General features: G+C 53.1%; 9 protein-coding genes and 1 non-coding gene across 10 annotated transcripts; 3 read left to right on the forward strand and 7 right to left on the reverse strand.

The window, feature by feature from the left end:
- Positions 1-371: 371 nt before the first annotated feature.
- SCP_0505980 (hypothetical protein) lies at positions 372-1649 on the reverse strand (the record flags this gene model as incomplete). The annotated part of the gene is made up of 4 exons (XM_027758656.1): positions 372-442; positions 495-1134; positions 1196-1566; positions 1619-1649. 4 exons carry the CDS (start codon positions 1647-1649, stop codon positions 372-374), a joined length of 1113 nt encoding a protein of 370 aa, XP_027614457.1.
- A 508-nt stretch (positions 1650-2157) lies between these two features.
- On the reverse strand, positions 2158-4324 carry SCP_0505990 (Uncharacterized GTP-binding protein, mitochondrial; the record flags this gene model as incomplete). Its single annotated transcript, XM_027758657.1, has 3 exons — positions 2158-3713; positions 3771-3813; positions 4133-4324. 3 exons carry the CDS (start codon positions 4322-4324, stop codon positions 2158-2160), a joined length of 1791 nt encoding a protein of 596 aa, XP_027614458.1.
- A 193-nt stretch (positions 4325-4517) lies between these two features.
- SCP_0506000 (N-acetylglucosaminyl-phosphatidylinositol biosynthetic protein) lies at positions 4518-6967 on the forward strand (the record flags this gene model as incomplete). The annotated part of the gene is made up of 13 exons (XM_027758658.1): positions 4518-4628; positions 4688-4871; positions 4927-5138; positions 5190-5415; positions 5471-5582; positions 5635-5749; positions 5808-5937; positions 5991-6197; positions 6249-6388; positions 6465-6579; positions 6634-6686; positions 6744-6783; positions 6837-6967. 13 exons carry the CDS (start codon positions 4518-4520, stop codon positions 6965-6967), a joined length of 1776 nt encoding a protein of 591 aa, XP_027614459.1.
- Positions 6968-7597: 630 nt separating this feature from the next.
- Positions 7598-7708, reverse strand: SCP_r0506010 (the record flags this gene model as incomplete). The annotated part of the gene is made up of 1 exon (XR_003546574.1): positions 7598-7708. It is a non-coding gene; the product is annotated as a 5S ribosomal RNA (ribosomal RNA).
- Positions 7709-8670: 962 nt separating this feature from the next.
- On the reverse strand, positions 8671-10317 carry SCP_0506020 (hypothetical protein; the record flags this gene model as incomplete). Its single annotated transcript, XM_027758659.1, has 2 exons — positions 8671-10041; positions 10099-10317. The coding sequence occupies 2 exons, from the start codon at positions 10315-10317 to the stop codon at positions 8671-8673; spliced, it is 1590 nt and encodes a 529-aa protein (XP_027614460.1).
- A 446-nt stretch (positions 10318-10763) lies between these two features.
- SCP_0506030 (hypothetical protein) lies at positions 10764-13037 on the reverse strand (the record flags this gene model as incomplete). Its single annotated transcript, XM_027758660.1, has 8 exons — positions 10764-10794; positions 10849-11183; positions 11233-11374; positions 11425-11746; positions 11799-11945; positions 12009-12436; positions 12490-12932; positions 12984-13037. The coding sequence occupies 8 exons, from the start codon at positions 13035-13037 to the stop codon at positions 10764-10766; spliced, it is 1902 nt and encodes a 633-aa protein (XP_027614461.1).
- A 1005-nt stretch (positions 13038-14042) lies between these two features.
- SCP_0506040 (Probable alpha-galactosidase) lies at positions 14043-16370 on the reverse strand (the record flags this gene model as incomplete). The annotated part of the gene is made up of 19 exons (XM_027758661.1): positions 14043-14228; positions 14285-14449; positions 14511-14624; positions 14675-14762; positions 14820-14827; positions 14882-14936; positions 14996-15048; positions 15100-15130; positions 15180-15193; positions 15248-15336; positions 15412-15467; positions 15526-15629; positions 15689-15701; positions 15764-15824; positions 15877-15955; positions 16012-16074; positions 16129-16145; positions 16204-16218; positions 16277-16370. 19 exons carry the CDS (start codon positions 16368-16370, stop codon positions 14043-14045), a joined length of 1305 nt encoding a protein of 434 aa, XP_027614462.1.
- A 1760-nt stretch (positions 16371-18130) lies between these two features.
- On the forward strand, positions 18131-18781 carry SCP_0506050 (Cytochrome b-c1 complex subunit 8; the record flags this gene model as incomplete). The annotated part of the gene is made up of 5 exons (XM_027758662.1): positions 18131-18140; positions 18200-18210; positions 18306-18360; positions 18440-18553; positions 18699-18781. 5 exons carry the CDS (start codon positions 18131-18133, stop codon positions 18779-18781), a joined length of 273 nt encoding a protein of 90 aa, XP_027614463.1.
- Positions 18782-19263: 482 nt separating this feature from the next.
- Positions 19264-20090, reverse strand: SCP_0506060 (Glutathione S-transferase hmp2; the record flags this gene model as incomplete). The annotated part of the gene is made up of 4 exons (XM_027758663.1): positions 19264-19321; positions 19381-19481; positions 19540-19654; positions 19717-20090. 4 exons carry the CDS (start codon positions 20088-20090, stop codon positions 19264-19266), a joined length of 648 nt encoding a protein of 215 aa, XP_027614464.1.
- Positions 20091-20856: 766 nt separating this feature from the next.
- On the forward strand, positions 20857-22817 carry SCP_0506070 (NAD(P)-binding protein; the record flags this gene model as incomplete). The annotated part of the gene is made up of 6 exons (XM_027758664.1): positions 20857-20899; positions 20956-21161; positions 21910-22060; positions 22114-22278; positions 22395-22544; positions 22606-22817. 6 exons carry the CDS (start codon positions 20857-20859, stop codon positions 22815-22817), a joined length of 927 nt encoding a protein of 308 aa, XP_027614465.1.
- Between the last annotated feature and the right edge of the window lie 1329 nt (positions 22818-24146).

Raw genomic sequence — 24146 nt, forward strand, 5'->3', positions numbered from 1 at the left:
ATCATTGTAGTCCATCATGCTATCAATCGCCTCGTCCATGTACATATACTCCGGATTGCACTCGCCTATTCCTCCGCAGTTACACTTGTCCTCCCCACAACACTGGCAAAGATCACCGCCACACAGAACGCATTTATCGACCTTGATACAATTGTCACAAGCGTCCTTGTAGCAGTTTTCACAGCACTGCAAGTGTTTCTTTGCAACGCATGAGGAGCACACCGCGGCCCCGCAACCAGCACAGGTAGCCTTCAGGTCGGGTGGCTCATTTGCTTCATCTCCCTCCGAGACCTCGCCTTTTTCCTTCCGCTCCTTCCACTCCTTCATGCACTCCGGGCACCAACCAATTGTACAGCAGGTCGTGCAGATTTTCAAGCCGCATCGTTCCTCACAGAAGTATTCTTTGCAGCGAGGACATTGGAGTACCGGGGACTCGCCAGGTCTGAGAACACAGACATCACAGACCCACCGATGATTTCCCGAGCACAACTGACCTCCCTTGGGTGAACACTCTCTGCAAACGTATTTATATACGATGCCTTTGAGTGGTGCATTTTGCAACGACCAGCAGCGAATACAGGCGCAGACCATCCAATCTGCACTTCCATCCTTCACGCACTGAGAGCAGGCGTGCTTCGGGGGATGTCGTCCGGTAGTTCCTTCAGGTGAAGACGGTGTCAACGAACCTGCAGAGCCATCCGTCTCCGCAGATTGAGGTGGGATTCGACCAATGCACCAATAAAGATCTTCTGCGCATTCCCATGTGCCGCATGATGGGCACGCAAGCAGCTTCTCCGCCTCGCCTTCTTTTCCGCCTCGGCAGGACTCGCAGAAGGAGCGCTGGCCATGTCCGACACACGTCCGCAGTTTGTCCATACACCAAGCACGGCACCCTTTCGTGTCGTCTTCATCGGTGTCCGGAACTTCCAACGAATCTTCGGAATCGCTCTCCGTGCGCTCTGGATCGTCATCCACGGGAGAGTGACAACAGCATAGTCGATGGCAGGTTAGGCAATTTACAAGTGTAGAAGAACACAGGATACACTGGGTATCCTGGAAATCTTCGTAGTCGTCATTCTCTGAATCCTGTGGAGGCACCCAGAGTCCGTGCTCTTCCAAACGACCATAAAAGTCCTGGAAATAGATCAAGTGGTCTCCCTGAAATCAAAAATTGAGCACGATGATGAATGCGTACATGAACTTGTGCCGCACGCTCCTCCTCGGCCTTGCGTTTGCGCTCTAAACGCGCGAGCACCGCCCGCTCTGCAGCCTCTTTCTGATTCGTTATCGTTTTCCTCACATACTTCTCTATCTCGTCCAGTGACGGAAGCACCTCCTGAGGTACTGGCACCCGTGATTTGGTAACTTTGTCAATCACTCTTCGCGTGTTCAAGTTGACAGTGAAGCGAGTATCCATGCCGGGGTAGTCAGCCAAGCCTTCACGAAGATTCAGTATGATGACTGAGGGTTCAGAACCTGACGGATCGAGCTGGTAGCCGATGGACTGGGAATGCCACCATTGGTCGAATGAGAATGGAACATGCTGGGGGTCATAGGCTTTATAAACTGCAACTGTAATATCGAAGACATGGCGACTATGTAAGAGGATGGGGCTGACCCTCAACGATGATATTCTTCCAGCCCGACATGATGGTATGGAGCGTCGGGGAGGCTCCTAACTTGCTCGAAGTACTAGCGCGATCGAGGCGAGCCGCCCAAGCTAGAGTAACGGTGCCAAGAATGGGAGTCCTCTCAAGATCTCACCTCGGACACTTTTGGTGGATTTTGAGCTGTATTGATGAGTAGGCATTGATCGGAGCGATCTCTGTCCTGGATGTGCTGTATCCTACATTACAGTAGTGTACTGCGCAGGGTACATATGTAGCTGTGATCTAGGTGCAACAACCCGGCGTTCCTGAATGGGACCAATGCAGTAACCTACCTACCTACCTACCTACCTACCTACCACGTACGTTATGAAAGCTATGAAGATAGCTCTGGGTCGCAGACTGGGAGACCGTCGAAAGGAAGAGAGGTAGCACGCTCAAGCCCATCGCATGGACCTTGTCTGCACTCGGACAAGAGTAACGACGTACCTGGCTATCGTGACGAGTACGAATAACGGACTGACCAACTTCTGTGTACAACCAGCATATATTATAGAGATGCTCTGATTGCCTGCACGTCACGGTCAATCTGAGATGGAACTGGACTCTCCGCACCTCGTCTCGCCTCTTCTACATATCCCCGCATGAGATTAACCACCTTCTGCAGGTTCTGGTTGTACTTTGCTGATATGGGCACTACATCCAACGTTCGCTCTCCGTAGATGTTACCACTAGCATCTTGATTCTGGATGGCCATCTCCAGAGCGACAAAGTCCTCCAACCTCTTCAACTTCGCCCGCGCCTCATGCACAGCTTCGGTGTCCTCTGGTCCCTTGGACCCACCCAGCAAGTCCGCTTTGTTGGCGAGAACCATGCGGGCCTTCGGACTCATCCCAGGTTTGTATTTCTCAATCTCGTCCCTCAAAACTCGGAGATCGTCCCAAGGGGCAGGCGACGAGAGGTCGACAACGTAGACCAGCGCGTGCGAGCGCTCGATAGACCGCAGGAATGAATGGCCCAACCCAACGTTCGCTGATGCTTCAGCAATCAGACCAGGGTTGTCTGCAACGGTGAAACGGAACGCTTCCAGAAGGTCCTCTGGATCGTCCCAAACGCTATCGCTCACGGGTGGTCGCTGGTTGCGGGTGGGTGCATCGGCGAGCGCCCCGTTCTCCATCATCTCCTTCTCGCGCTGCTCTTCAATGAACGTTTCGTCATACACCGCTCCCTCCACCGACCCTTCGAAGCTACCGTCGTCTAACACACGAACAACTGCCACGAACGGGTTCAGCGTTGTAAATGCGTATCCTGCGATCTCGGGCCTAGCACGCCCACCAGAGAGTGCGCGCAGAAGAGTACTCTTCCCTGCATTTGGCATCCCGACGAGGCCTACGTCTGCCAATAGTTTGAGCTCCAGAAATAGAGACACGCGTTCTCCTTCATACCCCCTCGTCGCGAACTTCGGCGACCGGTTAACCGCTGTAAGAAAATGAGGATTTCCCAGTCCACCCGAACCTCCGGACGCGATAAGATGGCCCATGGGTTCGTGACGTCGCGTGCCAAGCGGCGCATTCGGATCCGCAGCCTCTACAGTCTCTTCGGGCTTGTCCAGATCCAGGTGGATCGGCTGTAGAGCACGTCGTCTTCTCATGAACCTTCGCTCTCTCTCTTCCTTATACAGGACGCGCTCCGCATCCTTGAAAGAATCGCGCTCCACATTCACCTCCTCATAGTCTGGGTAGTGGACCCAGCGCCGTTCTCGCAGCTTCTTCTTTCTCTCTTCGAACTCAAGCCCTTCTAAGGCCTCTGCCTCTGCCTCGTACTCGTCCTTGCTACGTCGTGGGTCGTCTCCCGGGAGCTCTTTCACGACCGTGCCAAGGGGGACTTTAATAATCAATGGTGGTGAATTTCGTCCACTTTGCCAAGTACCTTGGCCAGTGCCGCCGTTTTGGCCGTAGATACGTGTGGGAACACTGGAGAGCGTGGTGAGGTGAGGAGTAGGCACAATGTAGACGTCTGCACCGCGGCCACCATTTCCGCCAGATGGAGGGCCATAAGGCACGAACTTCTCGCGGTGAAAGGCAACACAACCATCACCTCCCTTGCCTTTAGAATCCAGGGATTATTGAGAACTCCAGGAGCGGCCACGGAAGATAAACGCACCTCCGCGAACATGAATTATGGTATGATCTAGGAATGACTGGCCCTGTAATAAGAGTCTTAGAACGATGAGCTTCATGCCACTTTATCGGAGGTATTGAGAGGCAACTCAAACAGTGACGAAAGACCGCGTAGAGGAAACCGACGACCCACAAACATGTCTCAAATAGAGAACGTGCAGCATCAGCTCGAGCGTTATGTATTTATGCATTCATTACGCGCAGCCTGCCAACAGCACTGAGTCAAAGTCGTGACACTCGCACAATAACACAGCGTATCTACACGGTTGTCCAGGACGAAGACCGCGGATGAGGTACAGGATTCCGACCCATTAAAAGATAGAGATGGAGATGGAAGTTACTCACACCTTGGCGGCGTTTCCACTCCGTCCTACGTTTTCGCTTCAAGGCCTCCTCTAACTGTTCCTTGGTAGGCTCATCCTCCTTGCGCTCGAGGGAGGCGCTATGTACTCTTGAAATTTGCCATGTCGAAGCGCGAAGAGTGAGTGGTGCATGCCATGGTTTAACGTGCGGTCTGAGAAGGTCGACAAGACGCATGGAGCAGAGCGGACCAACTTGAAGTGCCACAGCCTGAGGAGATTTTAGAAGACGTCAATCGTGGGAAACATAAGTACCGTTTCAGAGATCTCATAGATCTCCACTGAGTTTAGACTCGGACCTACTCGGACGCTCCGACTCACTGGCACGCCGCTACGGCGAGTTCAAGCCCGACATAACGCAAGGAGTTCTTATGCAGAGTCCTGGTCCGATATTCTGGCCCGCACATGTCGACTATGATGGTTACTGTTACGGATGGTGTCAGCCCCTGGTCTGCATTGCTGGAGTCCTCCAGGCGACTTCGGCAAGTCATTGCGTCGTTAGACTTTCTACTGCCCCCGTTAATCTGGCTCGCTACAACAGAGGGAACATGCAGAAATACTCCTGAATGACGCTATACAGTCGGATGAATGGCAGATAGCCAAAGAAGCGAGTTCCCCCGAGCCAGCGATTGTTGGCCGCTGCTACTTCTCACAACAAGGGAAATCCTCCCCTTCCAACCCGGGCATAGATTTCTTTGGGGATGTCAACAACTCTGATCATCGAGGTACGGGGACTCCTCAATGCTGTGCTATTTTTTTAACGCTCGCAACTCCCAACAGTACCCACTCCGTTCATTTATTATGTCCGTCCCAGGCGGGAGATGATGCGATTCTATTCCTTCGACTCTCGTGAGCTGGACATACTTCCGTCACACGAATCTACAGATGTTTCGTGCCCCACAAAAAGACCGGAGATATCTGTTCTTACACATGACTTTACTCGTCCCGCTTTCATGTCTGTTCCTGCACTTGATTCCAGGATCTTGGGCCAGGTGAGGAGAACTGTATAAGTACTAAATTTAGTATTCATTCGATGCACGCAGCTGAACGTCGCAGAGTTACTGACAGATATCTTACAACGGTCTCGTCTTGTACATCCTGCGTCGCCCAAACCTGCAGACTCTAGGACTTCACGGGCTCTTGCTAATTCCCTGGTATCTACCACATCCTTCGCACATATATATGGTGGGTTTCTACACGATTCCGTAGAGACCTTACTTTCCATCGTTCTTTGGGTACAAAGACTATTGAAAGAGATATCAGTAGCAGGTACGCTTCCCCAAAAAATTTCAGTGATTTGCAATGATCCAAGTCGACACCTTAGTGGAACAACTTGACATTCGAACCGAACAGGGTCGCTTCGTTCTGGCCCAAGTTCCAACCGTCTCCCGCAATCGCAACGCCTCTTTTGTCGATTCGATATCTCAATATGTAAAGTAAGTCGGCTTTTTGAATTGATGCTGTCTGACTCTGAGAAGAACTGAACAGGTTCTACAATTGCATCTGGCTGGTCCTCAACGACGTAATAGTCGGTGTCGCGTTCGGTTCGTTCCTCTGTGAGAACAACCTTGTTCTATCTCGAATGCTCGAACATGGCATGCAGGTCAGTTCCCCTCACAATGTCGATATCCCCGGTACACCAGCCTGATATAAATTTCTAGTACTATCTCGTGGAATGTGTGCAGCACGCGCTCGTATGGCTCAACAATTGGCCGGCCGGATTGAAACTCAACACCGAATTGAGCCAATTCTATTGCCACTCCTTGTTGGGTGTTGTGAGTGCCTGGAGCCGTACGTCTTGTTCTACCATCGTCAATACTTACAGCGAAGTGATCAGCCCGTAGACATCTTACAGTCGTTAACGCCGCACCTTCCTACTCTCATCTGGATGGTTGGAGCCATGGGCTGCTGTGGCATGACCATGGTCGTCTCTCTCCTCTCCGACTCCCTCTCTCTTCTGACTGCGCACCTATACATCTGTTACTTCATGTCGACCGCCATCTTCCGTCAACAATTGAGTCTCGCTGGCTCTCTGTGGAACCTCTTCCGTGGTATGTCTAGCATTTGCATCCACTGACGGCTTCGACTCAGCTAGTGGCCAGGGAAACGGTACAACGTGCTGCGTAACCGGTTGGACTCGTGGGACTACGACATGGACCAGCTCTTGCTCGGTACCATCCTCTTCACCCTGGTTGCTTTCCTCTACCCGACCATCTTTACCTACTATGCCCTGTTTGCTACCGTGAGTGCAGCTCCTGCCATGTATTGCCATGTATCTCACCTCATGTCACACTCGGCGCTTACAATTACCGTCAAAGACTCGCCTTGCAGTTATCATGATACACGCGACGCTCGATACTGTCTCCGCACTGCTCAACCACTTCCCTCTTTTTGCGCTCATGCTTCGATATAAGGACCCGATGCGGATACCAGGTGGGTCGGTCTGGGTGGCGTGATATTGTATATCCTGACCAAGATATGCTACAGGACGAATAACCATCGCCCATTCTCCTTCGCAGCTTGATAAATTCGTACTTGAGGTTGGTATGATTTCGTGCCTCGGAATATCTCCGCCGATCGCTCATTCTATTGTGCAGAACCAAGCGGCGCCCCTTTCATCGATATTCGTGCATTATGGTCAGTGATTCCATGACCGCCCTCTCACATTCTGACCACAGGCAACTCCTTAGCCCATCTGGGATCGCGCCTGTACTCGTATTACCATCCGCTCCGCCTCATGCGTCTTCTTATCACAGGCAGACGGATCACACCCATTCCCCGTTCTCTGATACGCTTCAGCATGATCGCGACGCGAACGTAGCGCTAGGCACATCGAGAGCTCGGAATATGGAGGATGTCATTCACACAACCCTGAAGGTCTGGCGGGTTCAGAGCCTTCGATGCGCATTTGCTGCACATGGGCCACTGATATGCCTCCGCAGACGCTGTTTCGACAGTGAATGCGCCTGCTGAGATGGAACCTCGTCGCGCCCGTGGGTAATGGAGTTGCGAAGAGTGCCACCGATTACACAGAGGACACTGTAGCGGATCATCTCTGATCTATTGAGGTGTATTGACTAGCAACGACTAGGACAAGTTTAGAAATGTGTACTGGTCTAAATAATATAATCTGCTCAGGCCATCTCGGACGCCCGTATGCTCCAAGCCTTTCCACCTCCACTACTTTGGCACATGTGAGACACCATGAAGACTACTTGACACTGTTCACCATCCAGTCTGGTCTGTGCAATGAGTCTCTATTCCACTGTGTAGGAAGGCTGGAGTTGCTCGCTATAAGTATACGGTGCAGACATTGAATTATGGAGGAGGGTGATACAACCTTCACATGACCGCAGAAAAAACTTTTCATAAACAGAGTATATATATAATTAATATGTGTCGGAGAAGCATATCGAGAAGCTAGAAACTAGCCAGAAAAAAACTACAAAACCACAGCACCCAGGATTCCCGCGTGGTCCCCCACCGTGGTACTAACTGGGCGGCACTTCGGTTAACTGCGCAGATCGGACGGGATGCGGTGCTTTCGAAGTCCTATGGCCGTGGATAGCGACTATAGCTAGAGAATCAATATAAATGGTTCAGGCGAATTCTGAATCCTCAAAGTACGACACTCGGTCAAGATGGTTCTTCTGCGTCCACCACCACGAGTCTACTTTTAATTATTATTCTCTTCTTTTCAGAGTTCATCATTGCAGAATCATATTTCTGTGGAACTTGTTTAGAAGTCTGAGCTCGCGATTTTCTAGTTCACCCCACCGAAACATGAGCTCAAATGCCTCTGAATTTGTCACAGGCTAAAAAAAATTCCGCAGAAAGCTGAGAATCCAGTTTGTCGGTTTCCATACCGTCCATCGACGGAGATGCACCAGATCGGTACATACATACAAGTGGGGAACGGAGGCGCTCGAGAAAGCAAAGCTATCTACTGGCTAAGCGCGTTTGGTCCGCACGGTTAAGAAGATGCGCATCTTATGAATGGCCCCACGGGGGCTGCGGAGATACTAATAGTAAGCTTCAGGCATCGGATCAGGCACAGCGACTCAGACTCCCTGCGCCCTTAAGCTGTCCCAGCCCCCTTGCACGTCCCGCGACGCGTCCGGAGTCCGGAGGGCGGGTTTTACAGTGCCAAAGATGCGGACTCACTCCCATCCGCCGACAGCACAGTCAAGGACGGTGCCCTCTACTTGAAGTTCTACACATGGAGCCCAAGGGAGCTGGAAGAGCTGCTGGGTGAGTCCGCAGACTTACAAAGAGCTCTGCCGATTGCACAGATGACGCTGTAATGCATCATCTGGTCTTTTTAGTGCGATATATTGACTCTAGGTCGGGGAGGGGATTGAAAGCCGATTACGCCCAGTGAAGCAAAATGACCAGCGTAGCGATTGCGAGCAGAACATCTGAGATCGAATTCGAGGAGCCTGCGCTTGTAAATAAGAGTCTAATGCAAAGACCTGTGGTTAATATACTCAATATTGCACCCAGATGAGATACACACCACGGGACTCAGACGACATCTTCGACCTTCCCTTGTGCCTCAAGAGAGATTCTCTCTTGTTTCCGGATGGCTGCAAAACCAGGGAGGTATTCCTCGATCTCCCGCCAAGGATTTTTCGGATCATTCAACTCTCCGGGGTAGTATCCAGCAATCTCCTGCAGGTTAGGAAAGAGATCGGACAAGAAGGACGCTATTTGTGCAGGGCCAGCAGTGCAACGGCCACCACAGTGCAACTGTGTGACGCGGTCGTTCGAGTGTCCACCCCCAGGCCTCAGCCGCGTGTAGCCATCTCCAACCGTGAAGGCTATCGGAAGGGATAGCACAGAGAGCGTTGGACACTGCTTCACCAACGGGACGAGGCCCTGCAGCGTGATGGCAGAGTGCTGCTCCCATGAAGTCACGAGCGGATTGTAGATTAGACACAGCTCCTCCAGATGAGGCCATGACGATGCCATATCCTGCAAGTCGCTATTATCCATTTCTAGAGGGCTATCCGTCATTATCGTGAGATTTTTCATCTTGTGAAAGTCGTATAACGATCGGAGAGACGCTTGTGCAACAACTTCGTCGGAAGGATGCCCCTTACGGGCGTTAAAACTGGTATGTATGAGGATGCTCTCGAGCGATTCCCAAGAACAATGGTCATGGACGACTTCCAATAATTGCCCGACGGAAGCGGCATGGAGGACATCAAAGGATACGCTTCGGATGTTCCTGAGAGACAGCGCACTCACCACAGTGACGCAAACGGTGATGCTGGAGGTAGATAGTGAGAATTCCTTGAGTGCTGTGAATGGGAAATAGTGTGGGGAACCTGGCCCGGGAAGGGGGTATAACGGCTGAGGAATTGTTTTAAGGCACAGTTCAAGATTCTCGAGATGAGGCATCTGGCCTAGGATAGCGAAGATTTCCACAGAGAGTGGTTCACCTGAAGTGTAGGAAAAGGTACGTAAATCCGGGAAGTCTGCGATTTGCTCCAGCGGTTTGGAATAATCGTTCGACCAGTCCTGAAAATTGAGATAGATGGACTGCAGAGGCGCTGCAAGATACCTAAGATGCGATAATACGGACGCGAGAGCTGGGGCGGTGATGGGCCTGGTGGATGTAACTTGCAGAAGGTTAAGTTTGGGCCCTAAGAACATGATACAGTACGTGAAAGCGCTCCCTCCAGACCATCCAAGTTGAGTGATGTTGGGAAGAGGCGGAGTGGATAATCGGAAGAGGCTTAACGCTTTGAAAACATTTGATCCAACGGTCACGTTTGGAGATATCCAAGGTGAAGGAATTTTTTCGTAACGAGACAAAGTCAAAGCCCGTATACGGTGCGCATAATAATCGAAACGCTCCAAATCGCTAGCAAGCAATGGCCTAGTAAATGACTAAATGAACACTTGTGTAGATTAGATCGATAACTTGTGAAAAATCTGAAGCTTTACCAATTTGCCATCATCCTCTGTCCACAAGTCGGCAGGCATACATTTGATGAGATTGGCGAGACCGAATTGACCGTACCAGAGCACATCGAGGGAGACATTGTGAAATACGCGGCTTGTCCTTGCGAGCCTAGCGAGACTAGAAGTATCCTGAGGGCTACCTGGCGGACCCGTGTCGATGATGAGAGAGACGATCTCTGGAATGAGGAAACAGCGATGCATGTCCGTTTGGAAACCCGCCAGCACGAGAAAGTAAATGGCTTTCCAGGATCTTTCAAGGACAAGCGTTGTGTAATATAACGCGAAACACTGTGCTGTTGCTAAGATTAGTCCCTCATGATAGCGTAACCGACGTATTGCTCACGGTATGACCCCAACGTCAAAAGTAGCCGTCAGTAAGGGCTATTCAAGTATAATAAAGCCTAGGAAACGTTCGCTCGAATGATAGGAGTATGCAGGACGTAGTAGCAAACATCACAGTTGACAAGGGGTGTGACACACGTGTGACTAGCGGCCACACGTCGTGACGTTTCGCGTCTTGAGCGCAAAGAATTCAGTGGTAGATTTCGGTCCTCAGCTTCAATAATTACATCCGTGACCCATCCGTAAATCATAGATCATATACTGCACATGGTGTATCAACAAGATCCATATAAGTATGCCTCACCCTATCGACGCTTCTTGTACTTCCCGCCATTGCTATGAGACAAATGCGTGAGCTCTGAGCAGAAAAGCAATGCTACTGCGACTTACTTTGCCTCCATCTCAACCTTCCTGCGTTTCTGTTCGTGCATCTCCCGCGCTTGCTCATTGATCGCAGCCACTTCCTGAGTGTCAGGGAAGCCAATGATCCAGTACTTGGGCGGCGTCTTCGGGCCCTCCCACTGATGGCGGTGTCGCGATATCTCATTCTGATGCTTGACAATTGCAGCTCGCTTCTTCTGCGCCGCCTCGTCCAAGTCGTCGTCGAAATCTGCATCGAGGGGTTGAGTTGCATGCGAAGATGATGCTTTGGAGGGTGTCGACACTGGGGAGCGCCACAATGGAGGTTTTTGCCGAGGAGGTGATGGGCCAATATTCTCATAATACTGTCAAATAGGGTTTGGACAACGTCTTCCACTACCCAGGGACACTTACGTCACGACAATTCATGCAGTTCTCCCCGTGAAGACACTTCCTCTGTTTCTTGTTGCGAACAACCTCGGCGTACGGGAAGTCGCGCCCGTCATTCTGGGCGGGGTTGATCTGATAGACGGAATTGACAGTTGTCTCCCTAACACTGAAACACTCGTAAATTAAGGTGGACTCAGGAAAAAGATCAGCACTCACTTGCTGGCGGCGTATCTGCCCCTACCCTTGAACGCCGAGTAGTCCGACGGGTATCGTTTCGTAGAGCCTGTTCCTGGAACATTTTCTTTATCTCCGCTCCCATTCGCCTTCGGTGTACCGGTAGCACTATGCTGGGACGTCTTAGACGTACGCTGGCGATGTGTCGCATCTTCTGAAATCGACTCAGGCACAGAAGCTGACGCGCGTCGGGGGCGGGGCGAACGCTTTGGACTTGGCCTAGGTGACGACCGCACCTTGCGAAGTGGAGACCTCGCGGAGATCAACTGCAGACCTAGCTGGGTGTGATATACAGGCTCGGGTGCTGAACAGGCGTACGTCAACACATACACCACACACAGTATCGAAGTACACACCTTGAGAATCATCTTCGGTCTCCGAAGACGTGGCCTCCTCGAATGTTCGCTTACGGGACGTAGTTACCGGCGACGGAGGTGCGGGGCCGGCCTTGACTTGCATTGGTAGAGCCTCACCGGTAGCCTTAGCCTCGTTGCAATAATGCGCTGAGAACACATCATCATGCCCTCCTGCTCAAAGGTTAATGGACTGGAAGGCGGACCACTCACCGACGGATGGCGTCGCGTGCTCGTCTTTGACGTGATTCTCGTCCATCGATTCCACGTCCGTACTCAGACGGGGCCCGATCTTCTTGAACTGACGACGAATTCTCAGAACGCGTCTCCACTCGTCCTTCTTCTTGTCGCCCGTGAGATGCGCGGGAGATTCATTCTCTAGGTCGCACATCCACTGCTTGAACTCTCGCCACTTCTTGTAGTCCGTCTTGTACTTCTCGTCGCTGCGCCCTTTCGTCGCACGGAGCGCGTCGTACTTGCGTTGCAGCTCCCGCAGTTCGAGGCACACGAGGGGAGACACTTCGGGTTTGAAATGAGTTAAAGTAGTATCTGTTGGCATGAATACATCCGGGCTTGGCGCGTCCTCATCAAGGCGAGTGTATGAGCAACTAGAAAGAGGGGTGATGTCCTGAAGCGTCCGACTGCAGCAGAGTCCTTTAGTGTACATTCAAGTAAAGTTTTACTGTAGGCATACCTGCTCTTCCCAGACGTCACAAGAGTTTGTAGCCCAGTCACCACAGGCGGTGACGGTGACTTGGCTTTCTCTTCAGCATTGATCTCTTGCACTTCAAGTCTCTCCTTCAGTGCATTATTCTCTGCTTCGGCATTTGAGAGCCGAAGTATCAATTCTTCATTCTCCTTCTGCGCCGCCTCGGCTACTTCCCGAGCGTCTTTCAACGCCACTTGCGCAAGCTTGTTGAGCTGTACAGACTTCTCCAGTTCACTCTCTAGCTCCTCTATGCGTGTAGATACATCCTTCAGGAAGTCGCGATTGTAGACCTTCGGCTGCGCAGCGATGGCTGCTTCGGCCTCTTCTACGCTGTCAAAGCCCATTTTGCTCGCCAAACGATGCCCACGCTGCAACTCCATGAAGGCCTGCTTCCTCAGTTCGTCATTGCTAAACTGAAGGTTGCGTATCTGAAAGACTAACTCGATGCTATCTCGAAAGCAGGACGAAGTAAGTCTCACCTTCTTCTCAAGTTCTTTGTTCGCATTCGATGGACCTGCTGGGGTCCGGGCCATTACTCCGGAACCGGAGGCCCTTATATCCCTCTGAGGACGAGGATATAACGCTGATTTGACTGCAGATGGTGTAATCTAAAGAGAGTCTGGTGCCAAACGTGTGTGACCCGACCCAGCACTTGCGAATCGATTCCCGAAGAGAGAGTTGAGGGATTAATGTGCAACCCTCGTGGCAGAACTTGAACTTGGGGCTAATGTAAAATTCCTGAACGAATGGATTCCTGACCTGTCAGGGTACAAAGTAGTGGTGAAAGTGGTCAAGACAAAGGCGACCGTGATCCCACGTATAGGCGCCCGTAAGTGGAACGGTCACCTGCTCCGTGTCGCGCGGCTTCCGTCGCGTCTCGTGCACGGCTCAGAGATGGCACACCAACACGCAACGATATGACCGAAAGTGGATGCCTTCCCGTAGGATTTGGAGCACTTCTAAATCACAAAGCGGACTGCGAAACACCCCACTGTGTCGGAACAGCAGGATTTGTGAAACCGTAGCGTCGCAACATGATGATGATCAAACCAAGTTCTAGAGGGTCGGAGGACGAGCGGCAGCATGATGTAAGCAATATGCAGCACCAAATATAGGCAAAGATGGGCATTGCGAGTGGGCGGAGATCGAAATCATCGTTTAGAGAGACGTTTAGAATCTGGAAGGGGGTCGACCCCCCCTTCCAGATATAAGGTTTACAAAGAGCTCACCTTGCTCTCACGGTATGCGGAGATCAATTTGCCGACGTGCCGGCCAGATTTAGAGACGAAATTTAGTTTAGAACGTTTCTAAACGGCTACGGGAAGGCATCCAGTTACAAGTCGTCAAAATGCTCTCTAACACCTGACGGTTCGGTGGATCCAGATGAATACTAGTGTGATTACTGACAAATAAACATCCATTCCGAGTAACATTGCAGACAAATCTCCGAAGCCGAAACTCGGGTATTCCAACGGAGAGTACAATCATCGTACATTCCCCACAGGCCCATTTACCAAATTCTTTCAGAGTCGAACTCATCAGGCACCATCGACATTTGTGCCGTTTTCCGCCGTACACTGGTACCACACACTGCACAGTGGGTAAATCCCGGCCGGTTCGTCTCCCGCATCCTGCAGGAGCAGGGCCACGACGCCGTGCACTGGGACGTCGGTAGCGGTGAAATTGCGGACCGCTGTACCATTATCTGTGTGCGTCCATAGATCCTGCATGAACAGCAGATGATGAACAGTGCCACGAACGAGACTCGAATAAGACTTACGCGAACGGCATACTGGCGACCAGCACGGATCCACGGCGACTCAGTGAGATTGAAGAACATGTCTGCCGGCTCATCGAGAGTATTCAGGAGCATGAACACGGTGCCGTTCTCGCTCGGCCCGCTCCAGTACTGCGCGGGGTACGAGTCATTGCTCGTCCAGTCAGCCTGAGACGCGGCGAGACTCTTCAGCGAGATGATCCTGCTTGGCAGAAACGTATGGACGTACGTTGAGGCCCCATCGGAAGGGAGAGATACTCGTGCCAACGACGGAGTCTTGGTTGATATTGACTATTTCGCTGTTCGACAGGATCTCGAGCGTCTCTGGAGTGATCGCAGAAAGCTATGCAGTCTCCAGTTAGACTCGCTAAAGAGCATAGTATCAGGACTGACATTCGTGCCAATCAGGAGCGGCGACTTCATGAGTGCCCAAGCCGTGAAGTGGGTTTTGGTCTCGTCGTATGTCAAGATGCCGTTTCCACTGAACCACCATCTGCGCATCAGAAACCTCGTCAACCCTGTGGTCAGATGCACCTACACTTCGAGCTGTGGCGTAATTAGCCTACTCGTACTTCACCAACACGCAATGAACAGACGTACGATGTCCATGTCATTCCTGCCGTAGTAGTTGGTTGCTTGCGTGATGAACGAGGCGCTGTCCACGACCACTCATCAGTGCTTTCTTCACAACCATAATCATGCGCATATACGCACAAGTTGATGATGCTGGCAATTGAAGCCCAGTTGGCCTCAATATCACCGTCAACCTGCATCACTTTAGCCAGTCACTCTTCTTACCGGAATATAGCGAGACTCACCCGCCAGCTATGGCCCACCTGCGCACCCCAACTGATGCAAACACATTAATACTATGAACTGCACTGATAGTCAGACCTACAGCCAGACTTGGCTCTGCCAACCACGGGATCAGCCATGCATAACATCCAGATAGGCGTTGCTACTCACCCATCCCCACTGGCACAAAGAGTAGATGATCGGGGTTTGACCAGACTCGAGCGAGAGCTGGATTAACGCGTCCGACATCCGCTGGTACTCTGGAATATGCGCGTACAGTCAGCCCCATGTAACAAACGAATTGCAAGCTTCGACGAATTGGGAGCGAGACTTACTGCCGAGCGTCCCCTGGAGGATGATATCGTCGAACGGGATCGCGCAGTTGTCCCACCTGAATCATCAATCGTATGAGTGTCGCATGATAGCCAGTACACAAATGAAAGACCTACTTGAGGTAATCGAAGCCCCAACCTTGGTATGTTGCTGCGTCAATCGCCTCATTTTCGAACCCACCGGGGTAACCAGCGCAAGTGAACCATCCGGAGTCACCATACTAACGCAAGCCGATGCATCTTTATACATGAAATTTAGGCTCGAACGTAAGTAACTTACAATGCCAGCCTGGCTGTGAGACGTGTCACGCGGTCAGAATTGGAGATCAAGGACATGGGAAAGAGAGGAACGCACAAGCCCATTGCGTGCAGCTGGGCGGTCATATTATTGAACCCGCTCGGGAACCTTGTCGTGTCTGGCCAGACCTGAGATTACGCGCACAGATTGGAGAATCCGTCTACACGCACCAGGGACGAGTAGCCCTTCGGCGCTGCGATTTTTTTCGGCCCAGCAGTCATCCAGGTTCACATGCGTGTAGCCAACGTCCTGCATATGTTCTACCGTCAGAACAAACAAAAATGATGCACGCGTCACTGTCATACCTGTAATCCAAGCGACTTCATGAGCGATGCAGTGGTCAGAATCGTGTTCTCGTCGATGTCGCACTGCGGAGCAGGTCAGCGTTAGAACCCATCCCAAGAATGAGACTCGTAACTTACTGCATAAGCATTCCACGCTTGTTACGACGCGGTCATCAAAAAATATTTAAGAACGAATGAGCACGAAGCACGCACTATTGTACCCCAACGCTGCCAGATAGAAACGTTCAGCTGACTCCAAAATGCATGACCGTGACTGTTAACGCACCTGGCAACTTTGCCACGCCATTGCTCAACGCCCGCACCGCCGGGAAGCCAGCTAGCAGAGCCGTAAACGCAACGACGACGAAACTGTAAACCATCGCAAGATAGGAGGCACCGCAAATACAGCGCGTTACGCCCATATATCCAGCCCCGACTGTATTTATATGCCCAGCCGAGGTATGCGGTCACTCGCAAACACGCTTCGCAGCCTGCACGGACCGTGCGGCTCGCGCACGCGGAGACGCCCCATGACAGGTATGCAGGCGGTCAAATTCTGCTGGTTAATGTGCGGTGCGGAGTAGAGTAAGCGTATCGACGAAGACACCAACTGGTTCTGCCGAGCATAGTCCGGAGACGGACGCGGTGTACGGGAAAGATATCAAACGAATTCGACAAAAGTTATGGAGGTTCTGCATGCATCGGGAGAACGCCTGTCGTGCCGGGCATCCTGCATTGAACGTTCGTTCACTGACTTTGACCAAGATGAACTGCGGGACGTGTCAAGTACATGAGAAGACGGACGTCACGGGGTGTTCAACAAGGTCAGGCTGGTTTTTCCTTCGATCCAGACATCGTCGCATCCTCGCGCGAACGCGGATAAACGCCCGGAAAAAGAACTTAAACGCACGTTTCCTCCGACGCTGTGCAGTCCCGAAGGTGTGGTTGTCGACTCGTGCCGGTGACATACTGTACACCGGTAGAAGAGATGCCATCGGTACGCCCGGGGAGCGAAGACGCACCTCAGTGTGACCTCATCAGTCTGTGCAGTGACCGGAACCCACGACCGACAGAAGATAATCAATCTTAGAGCGATACAAGGGAAGTAAGGAGTGGAAGAGTTCTGAGTGCGTGAACGTAGATGGCCCTCATGAACTCCGAGCACCGCCGGAAACAACCACTCATCAGGAAGTGCGCGGAGTCAAATAATCCACGTAGCTTAAGTTTCATACAGGAGATCAAACCCTTGAGAGAGGAAGCATGCCGGAATCACAGTGGATCAAGGTTTGACTTCATCTGCAAGGGAAGGAAGGAGATCAATTGAGAGTCTGAAAAGTCGGACGGGATCAACCACCCACGACGGTTTCCTTGGCTGGCTCCAAGAGGTACTTCTAGAGTTGGCGTACCTACTTCACCCATTCTCACCTTCTGACACAACAATAATGTCACACCTCGAAGAGTTATTCGGGATCGTAATGACCCTAGCGAGACGTGCAAATGACATGACGTCTCCAGAGCGAGCCATGGAGCAACGAATAGATAGCAGTGATACAGAAAGAATGTCCCATACGGCAGGAATACGCAGCGAATCTACGGAACCTACACGTATCGCCAAACCTACACGTGTCGTCAAATCGGTCAGCTCGCGCAAAGCCATGCACAGTTCCAATCTACTCGACCAGTACTCACCCCGTCCCAATTCCGCCCATTTTCCCTGTAAAGTTTATTGCGTCTTATCCGCGTGCAGTGCCTGCTCCTGCAAGTGGCGAGCATTGACCGCGACGACGTGATACGCGACAACGGTGACCATAGCGAGCGCGCCGAGTGTGTTCGCGAGATTGTACAGGTCGTTGTGTGAAATCATCTGTTTGCACCGTCAGTATCAACATCCACCGTAAAATACATCAGAGCTGTCGCAGCAGACGCACCTTCAAAATGAGTGTAGAGAAGAGGCCTTGGAGTCGGACTTGGAGTCTGGACGTGGTGGGAGTGTGTTTGTGTGTGTTTGTGCTTCGTGAGCACTCGGATCGTCACCGCGGTCCAACTTTTGTTGCACGTCCTCCCGAGCATAGAAAACACTACATACTAGTTCGCCAGGTAATTTAGCACGATGAGGCCCACCGAAGCGCGTTTCTCCGACATGCCCGGTCGTGCGTCCATTTTTTCTCATATTTTTGCGCTCTTGTCTGACGGCACGTCGGGCGTGCAGCGAAGACCTGGGTGAGTGAAGCGTGTCCATCTTCCCTCCTCTAAATGCATTGGAAAGGATGGCGGAGGTGCGATAGAGATGCTGACATATCTCTTCGCATATGCAGAATGAGTGGTGGGGTTCTACGGAAGGGCTCAAGATGAAGGGCGTCGTTCAGTATTGTGCGTTCCCCGTCTTCGTCCTCGAGCGCATCCTGACCGTGTCACTTATTCGCTGCACCTCTGCGTCCCACGAACACAGCCGTGTCGCCATTCCGGCAGCGCGCGACGCACCACATGTTCCGCAGCTGGCTGTTCAACGGGTACCGCCGTCTCTCGGGGCAGGTGCCTTACTGGATCGTGCCCGCCCTCATCGGTGTGTCCCACCTTTTCCCGCTGTCGCCCGCGCTCACTCCGCCCGTCTCTTCCGTTTTTGCATCTCGGCCGCGTGCGCTCACATTTACCTATCCGATCCACACCTTCTGCTTCCCTCGCGCGTTAACTGTGCCCTTGACACGCAGGCTACGGCACGTACACCTGGGCAAACCGCTACGACGCCTGGCAAAACAGCAAGGCCGCACACGTCTCCGGGCACGTACACTAGGCGCTTCAGGCTTCAGCCCTACGCCGGAAACTGCGGGTATTCACATAAAGGCTAGCTGTGCGCTTGCGTGGAATGCGATAATTCATCTATAATTTCCGTCGCGGGAGGTGTGAGCCTGAAAATCGTTAGCTGTCCAAGCTGACTACCTCCGTAATCACTGCCGACCCAGCTTGAGGTCCTCTCAGAGGACTTCGGAGAGATCTTGACCACTTGATAACACCTTTTAATATGCGGCCCGCTCTGGATATCAGGCCCGAGGACTCACAATCCACAACACGCAGCGCGACTACTAGCAGGAATTAACAGCCGCGCAACACAGGCTGGCCCGCGCCCGAGGCTAATTAATCATTTAATAAAGAGTACTAGAGTGCTCTTGAGTCATAGCGGACGTCTCTTTGAGGTCAAGCTTTTGCAGATGACGGGGATATAATACAGTTGTACACGACCTACGATCTACCACACTCATTCGCGCACCGCGGCGCTTATGCGCCGTCCTTGACGGCGAGCCAGGACGGGCGGGAACTAATTTCCTTCCACCACCTGGACACAAATGTCAGCGCATTCACGAAAGGCTTGAGAGGCGTGGGAAAGAGGCGCACCTAACGACATTCGGCCGGCTCGGGTCCTCGAGGACGTCAACACCCGCGAGCTTGAGCGTAGCGCCGTAAGGAATGTGGAAGAGGTCCGCGAGCGTGAGCTCCTGGAAAGTCAGCCGCGGGTCAAAAGTGCCAAAAAAGAGAAGAGGGCGGAAGACTCACGTCGCCTGCGAGGTACTTCGACTTGGAAAGGATGACGTCGTATGCGTCGAGCTTGAGCTTGAGCGACGCGACGTAGCCCGCGACGAGTTTCTCGTCAGTGACGCCGCCCCTGCGCCTGTGGGAAGAGGGTCAGCAGCAGTTCGCTCGCGCGGCGGGTGGTAAGAGAAGAGCACTTACGGCTTGAACACGCGCTCCGCGGCGATCCCACTAGCAAAAGGGTCAAAGTTCGTCAGCTCGATGCTCGCGGCCTGCTCGAACTTCGCGAAGGCGTGCACGTCGGTGAGCGGCGGGAGGACCTTCTCGCCCTGAGCAGCGTACTTGACCGCGACGTAGCGGGCGATGGCGCGAGACTCATAGAGGGTGAAGCCGTCGTCTTCGACGATGTACGGCACCTGGCCGAAAGGCTGCACGGCGGTGTACGCGGCAGCCTTGTGTTCGCCTTTGGAGAGGTCGACGGGGACGAGCTCGTAAGGCACATTTTTCTCTTTGAGCACCATCGCGACGCGACGTGTGCAGGTGCTAAGGGTGAAGCCGTGCAGTTTCAGGACCATCGTTGCGTGCGATGAGACAATAATGCAGGTGCAAGCGCGAGTGCGAGTGGGCTGATGGTGGTAAAGTGCAGGATGCTGCGATAGGATAGAGTTGGACAGTACGCCGCTTTATAGATGCAGAAGGGAATCGCGTCATCTTGATTATCGATTGTGACGAGCGCGAGGAGGAGCATAGTCATCCTGGCACGCGAAGACGCGCGGGTGATTACCCATGGAGAGTCCCTCAACGTCGCACAAGTTCCCGTTGGCACGACGCAGACGCCCCGCGAAGAACGGGGTGAAACTAGCTGGGAAGATGTGGGAAACCGCCGGTACGTAGGACTTCGGAAGGCTGGTCACCGTTGTCGGCAGGCAGGCGGACTCCACTCGCTAAGCTCGCGGTTCGTGGAGGGCGGAGTGCTCGGTGAGAGTCCGTGAGAGGGCGTGAGAGAGCGTGGGAGGAAGGTGCCCATATCGGGGTGGGCCCGATCCGATCTCCGTACCACTCTCGGTGGCGGCGTTCTCCTCGTCTTCATTCACTCCTGCCTGACGCTGGCTTGACACAGCAGTCCAACGGCGGCCTCTACTCTGACAAACAAGTGGTCAGCTGTCCCTCTTCTGCGTACTTCTGCCCCTGCGACGTGGTCAGCTTGGCTGCAAGATGCTCGTTCACCCCGTGGTTCGGTATGGCTCTTGTAGCTAGCGTTGCGTCACGTATATAATTCCATCTCTCCTGTCCAGCTAGCTCCCTTCGTTATCTTCCGCCACCATCTGCTCACCTGCCGCAATGCCAAAGCTCATCGCTGTCACCGGTGCCACTGGGAACCAAGGTCTCTCTTGCAGTACATGCGTCAGTTATAGTTTGCATGCTGATCTCCCGCTTCAGGCGGCTCCGTAGCCAGGCTTCTCCTAAAGTACCCCGAACAGTACAAAGTGCGCGCCCTCACACGCGACCCATCATCTTCCGCGGCAACGGCCCTCGCCGCCCTAGGCGCGGAGGTCGTACAGGCCGACCTCGTTCTACCAGAGACCATCCGGCCAGCGCTCGAGGGATGCTGGGGCGTGTTCGGCGTGACAAATTTCTACGATCCGGTGAGTGTTCATTTCCTGTGGTTTGACCGGCTACAAAGCATGCGACACGTTTATTCCTTGCCGTGAAACTCCTTTTGTCTCCCGCGCGTAGAGTACTGGTTGGTGCTGGGCGCGGCGAGCTACCATATCTCCGTGTCTATTTGCGCAATAATTACGGCTGCCCGAGCCCGCCTAAAGCCATCCTCTCGCAGTCGCAGTGGGTGGTATCTACTCGGCTGCCTCTCAGAGAGGGCTTGCATTGGGCTGCCAGGGTAGTTCGCGATTGTGCCAACCTTCGTATCTTATGTGTGGGGACGTATTATGCTCTACCTTGAGCAGCATGGTGGCGCGTCGGAGGCTTGGGCGAACGAGATTGCAAAGTCACTTCAGCAGTGCCGCGCCCCCATGCGAAATTGGACCGCCGCATGCTCGCGGTGCAATCAATCTACCAACAGGCGTGTCGCAGATTGAACTTTGATACCTCGCCGCGCCAATCATAGGCCGTGGTAATGGCTGCAACGGGTGAACCTCCGGAAACTGGCAGTGGGATGTCTATTTAAAAGTGGAGAAGCGCCGTATTTTTGTGAGGTTCAAACAGAGGTCTCGTTTCTGCGACATGTAGGGAAAAAGCAGATCGCCGACCGCCTGTTTGGGGATAATGCCCTTCAGTTGTAAGAGGTCGGCGGCGCAGTGTGCTCTTAAGCAGCGATGGACGGATTCCCTCTTCTACCGCTCTTCCGCGTAAGCCATTACTGATCTTTCGGTGCAGAAAATCAAGGACGACCCCGGGAGCGAGGAGCAACAGGGTAGAAATCTCGTCGACGCCGCTCTCGCGGCGGGCGTCGCGTGCTTCGTGTGGAGCACTCTCCCGAGCTCGCGCAAAATTTCCGGCGGGCGGCTCGTCTCGAGGATCTACGAGGGTGCGTGGGCGCAGCTGGTGCAACTGGTGCGGCTGCTGACGTGCTCTGTGCAGGGAAGTGCCAGGTGGACGAGTACATCCGGGAGACGGGCCTCCCGGCGACGTTCCTGTACACGGGCAACTTCTACGAAAACATGGTGTACCGTGCGCACATGCAGTACGACCCCGAGGCGGACGTGGTGGAGTTCCACCAGCCGGTGGTCAAGGAGGACACGAAGCGTGCGTCCCCCTCTCCCAGTGCTCCGGGTGGCTGAATTGACGTGGGGTTGTGACGCTCGTTGCGGTGCCGAATTTAACGTGCCCTCTCGTCGTGTCTGCGGCAATGTGGATAACAGTCGCGATGCTGTATGTGGAGAAGGACCTCGCGGGGGTGACGAAGGCGGTGCTGGACCAGTACGAGGCGCGGCCGGAGCTGCACCACGAGTACCTGTACGTGAGCAACGCCCGGGTGTCGCCGAGGGAGATCGTCGCCGCAGTGACCAAGGGTGCGTGCTCCGCCTTTCCCATCCCGCCCCGCCTCTCGCATCCGCTGACGGCGTGGCACAGTGACGGGCAAGCGCGCGGCGTACGTGACGCTGGCGACGACGGGGGTGCCGGACCGCGACATCATGTTCCGGCTGTACAATGAGATGGGCATGTATGGCGGGAAGGAGATCCCGGACGAGAACGTCCTCGCGCTCGGCGTGGAATTGCACTCTGTCGAGGACTTCATTCGTGAGCGGCTCGCGCCGCACCTCGGGCTGCCTGTCGTCGGCTAGAGCTGCGCACACCTGGGACGGCGACAATCTAGGAGCAAGGGTTTTCTGTGTATGTAGTGTTTGGAAAAATGTATTTTAGGATCAAAATGGCGGAGTTAGATGATCTGACTGCCGGAAACGCGATTCGAGCTGTGTTGCACTGAGTCTGACACGTCTTGAGACGCGTGATCACGTGAGCGTGATGTCTTACACCCTTGGATTCTGATTCTAGAGAAAGGACAATACCTAAGGCCCTGTTCGGGATCCCGATAATCCGGCCGCTGTAGAACAGGGATGGCAAGGTCACGCTCGACCCCTTGACCTTTGACGGGGTCAGTGACCTTGACGGGGTCCGACCCCCAGGGTCACGGAGGTCAGCGCGTCAAGGCGTGACTGACACGGCTCGGCAGCTTCGGCAGCAACTAAACGCTTGGTGCTTAACACTGGCGATGCAGTGTCTAACTTACTGTGTAGCACAACATATATTTATTCCTTCCCTCTGGCACTATGTGCATGCTTTCTGGTATGTCCCCCACCCAGTCCGGAAGGGTTTCTAAAGAAGGCCAAAACTGGATGAACAAGTAGTCAATCCAAGGATGTGGTGTGTCTGCTGTATGGCTATGAAACTTCATGAGATATGCATGCAGGCCCTGGGGCTGGATGCTGTCATGGATGCAAGTCTCCCGGACACATGACCTTCAGAGGAATTTGAGGAGTAGCATAAACAGTCCTGTAGCCCTTAGTCTCCCAAAGCCAGACTACAAAATCAGTCCTATGAGAGGTTGGAAGGACGATATGTAGCCCTTGAATGACTCGGAGAACGGGTTGTATAATATATCAAGATAGCCCACCATGACAATTTGTAGGTGACGGGATTCAAGCTAATTTTGTCTACTTTTTCGAGACGACAAGATCTATTCTACGAATGAACCAGTTTCGTACGAAATATATGTTGCGTGCCATTGAGTTGTGCGCGCGCGTCGGTCACGCGGTGACCCTTGACCTTTTTGACCTTTCGGGGTCGGACGGGTCATGACCTCTGGCTTGACGGGGTCAGACCCCGTCACTGCCATCCCTGCTGTAGAATCCTCTGCCTGCCAAAAGTTAAATGGACTCCAGAATGCCCAATATGGCTACAGATAAGATGAGATCCCATGTTGCCGGGGATTTGCCGCTCACGTGTTAAAGTCGAGACTGGTCACGACAGACCGAGACTGATGTGGAATTAGCCAATCGGTTGCTCGGCAAATCACGCCCCTTCCCAATGAAGATGTCGGTCAGGGCTCGGTTGAGGCTCGGGCACCTAAGCTAGGGTTAGAGGCTCTGGGCCAACGGTCTTTTCATCACATG

Source organism: Sparassis crispa (genome assembly GCF_003851025.1).
Source record: "Sparassis crispa DNA, contig_000004F, whole genome shotgun sequence".
NCBI lineage: Eukaryota > Fungi > Basidiomycota > Agaricomycetes > Polyporales > Sparassidaceae > Sparassis > Sparassis crispa.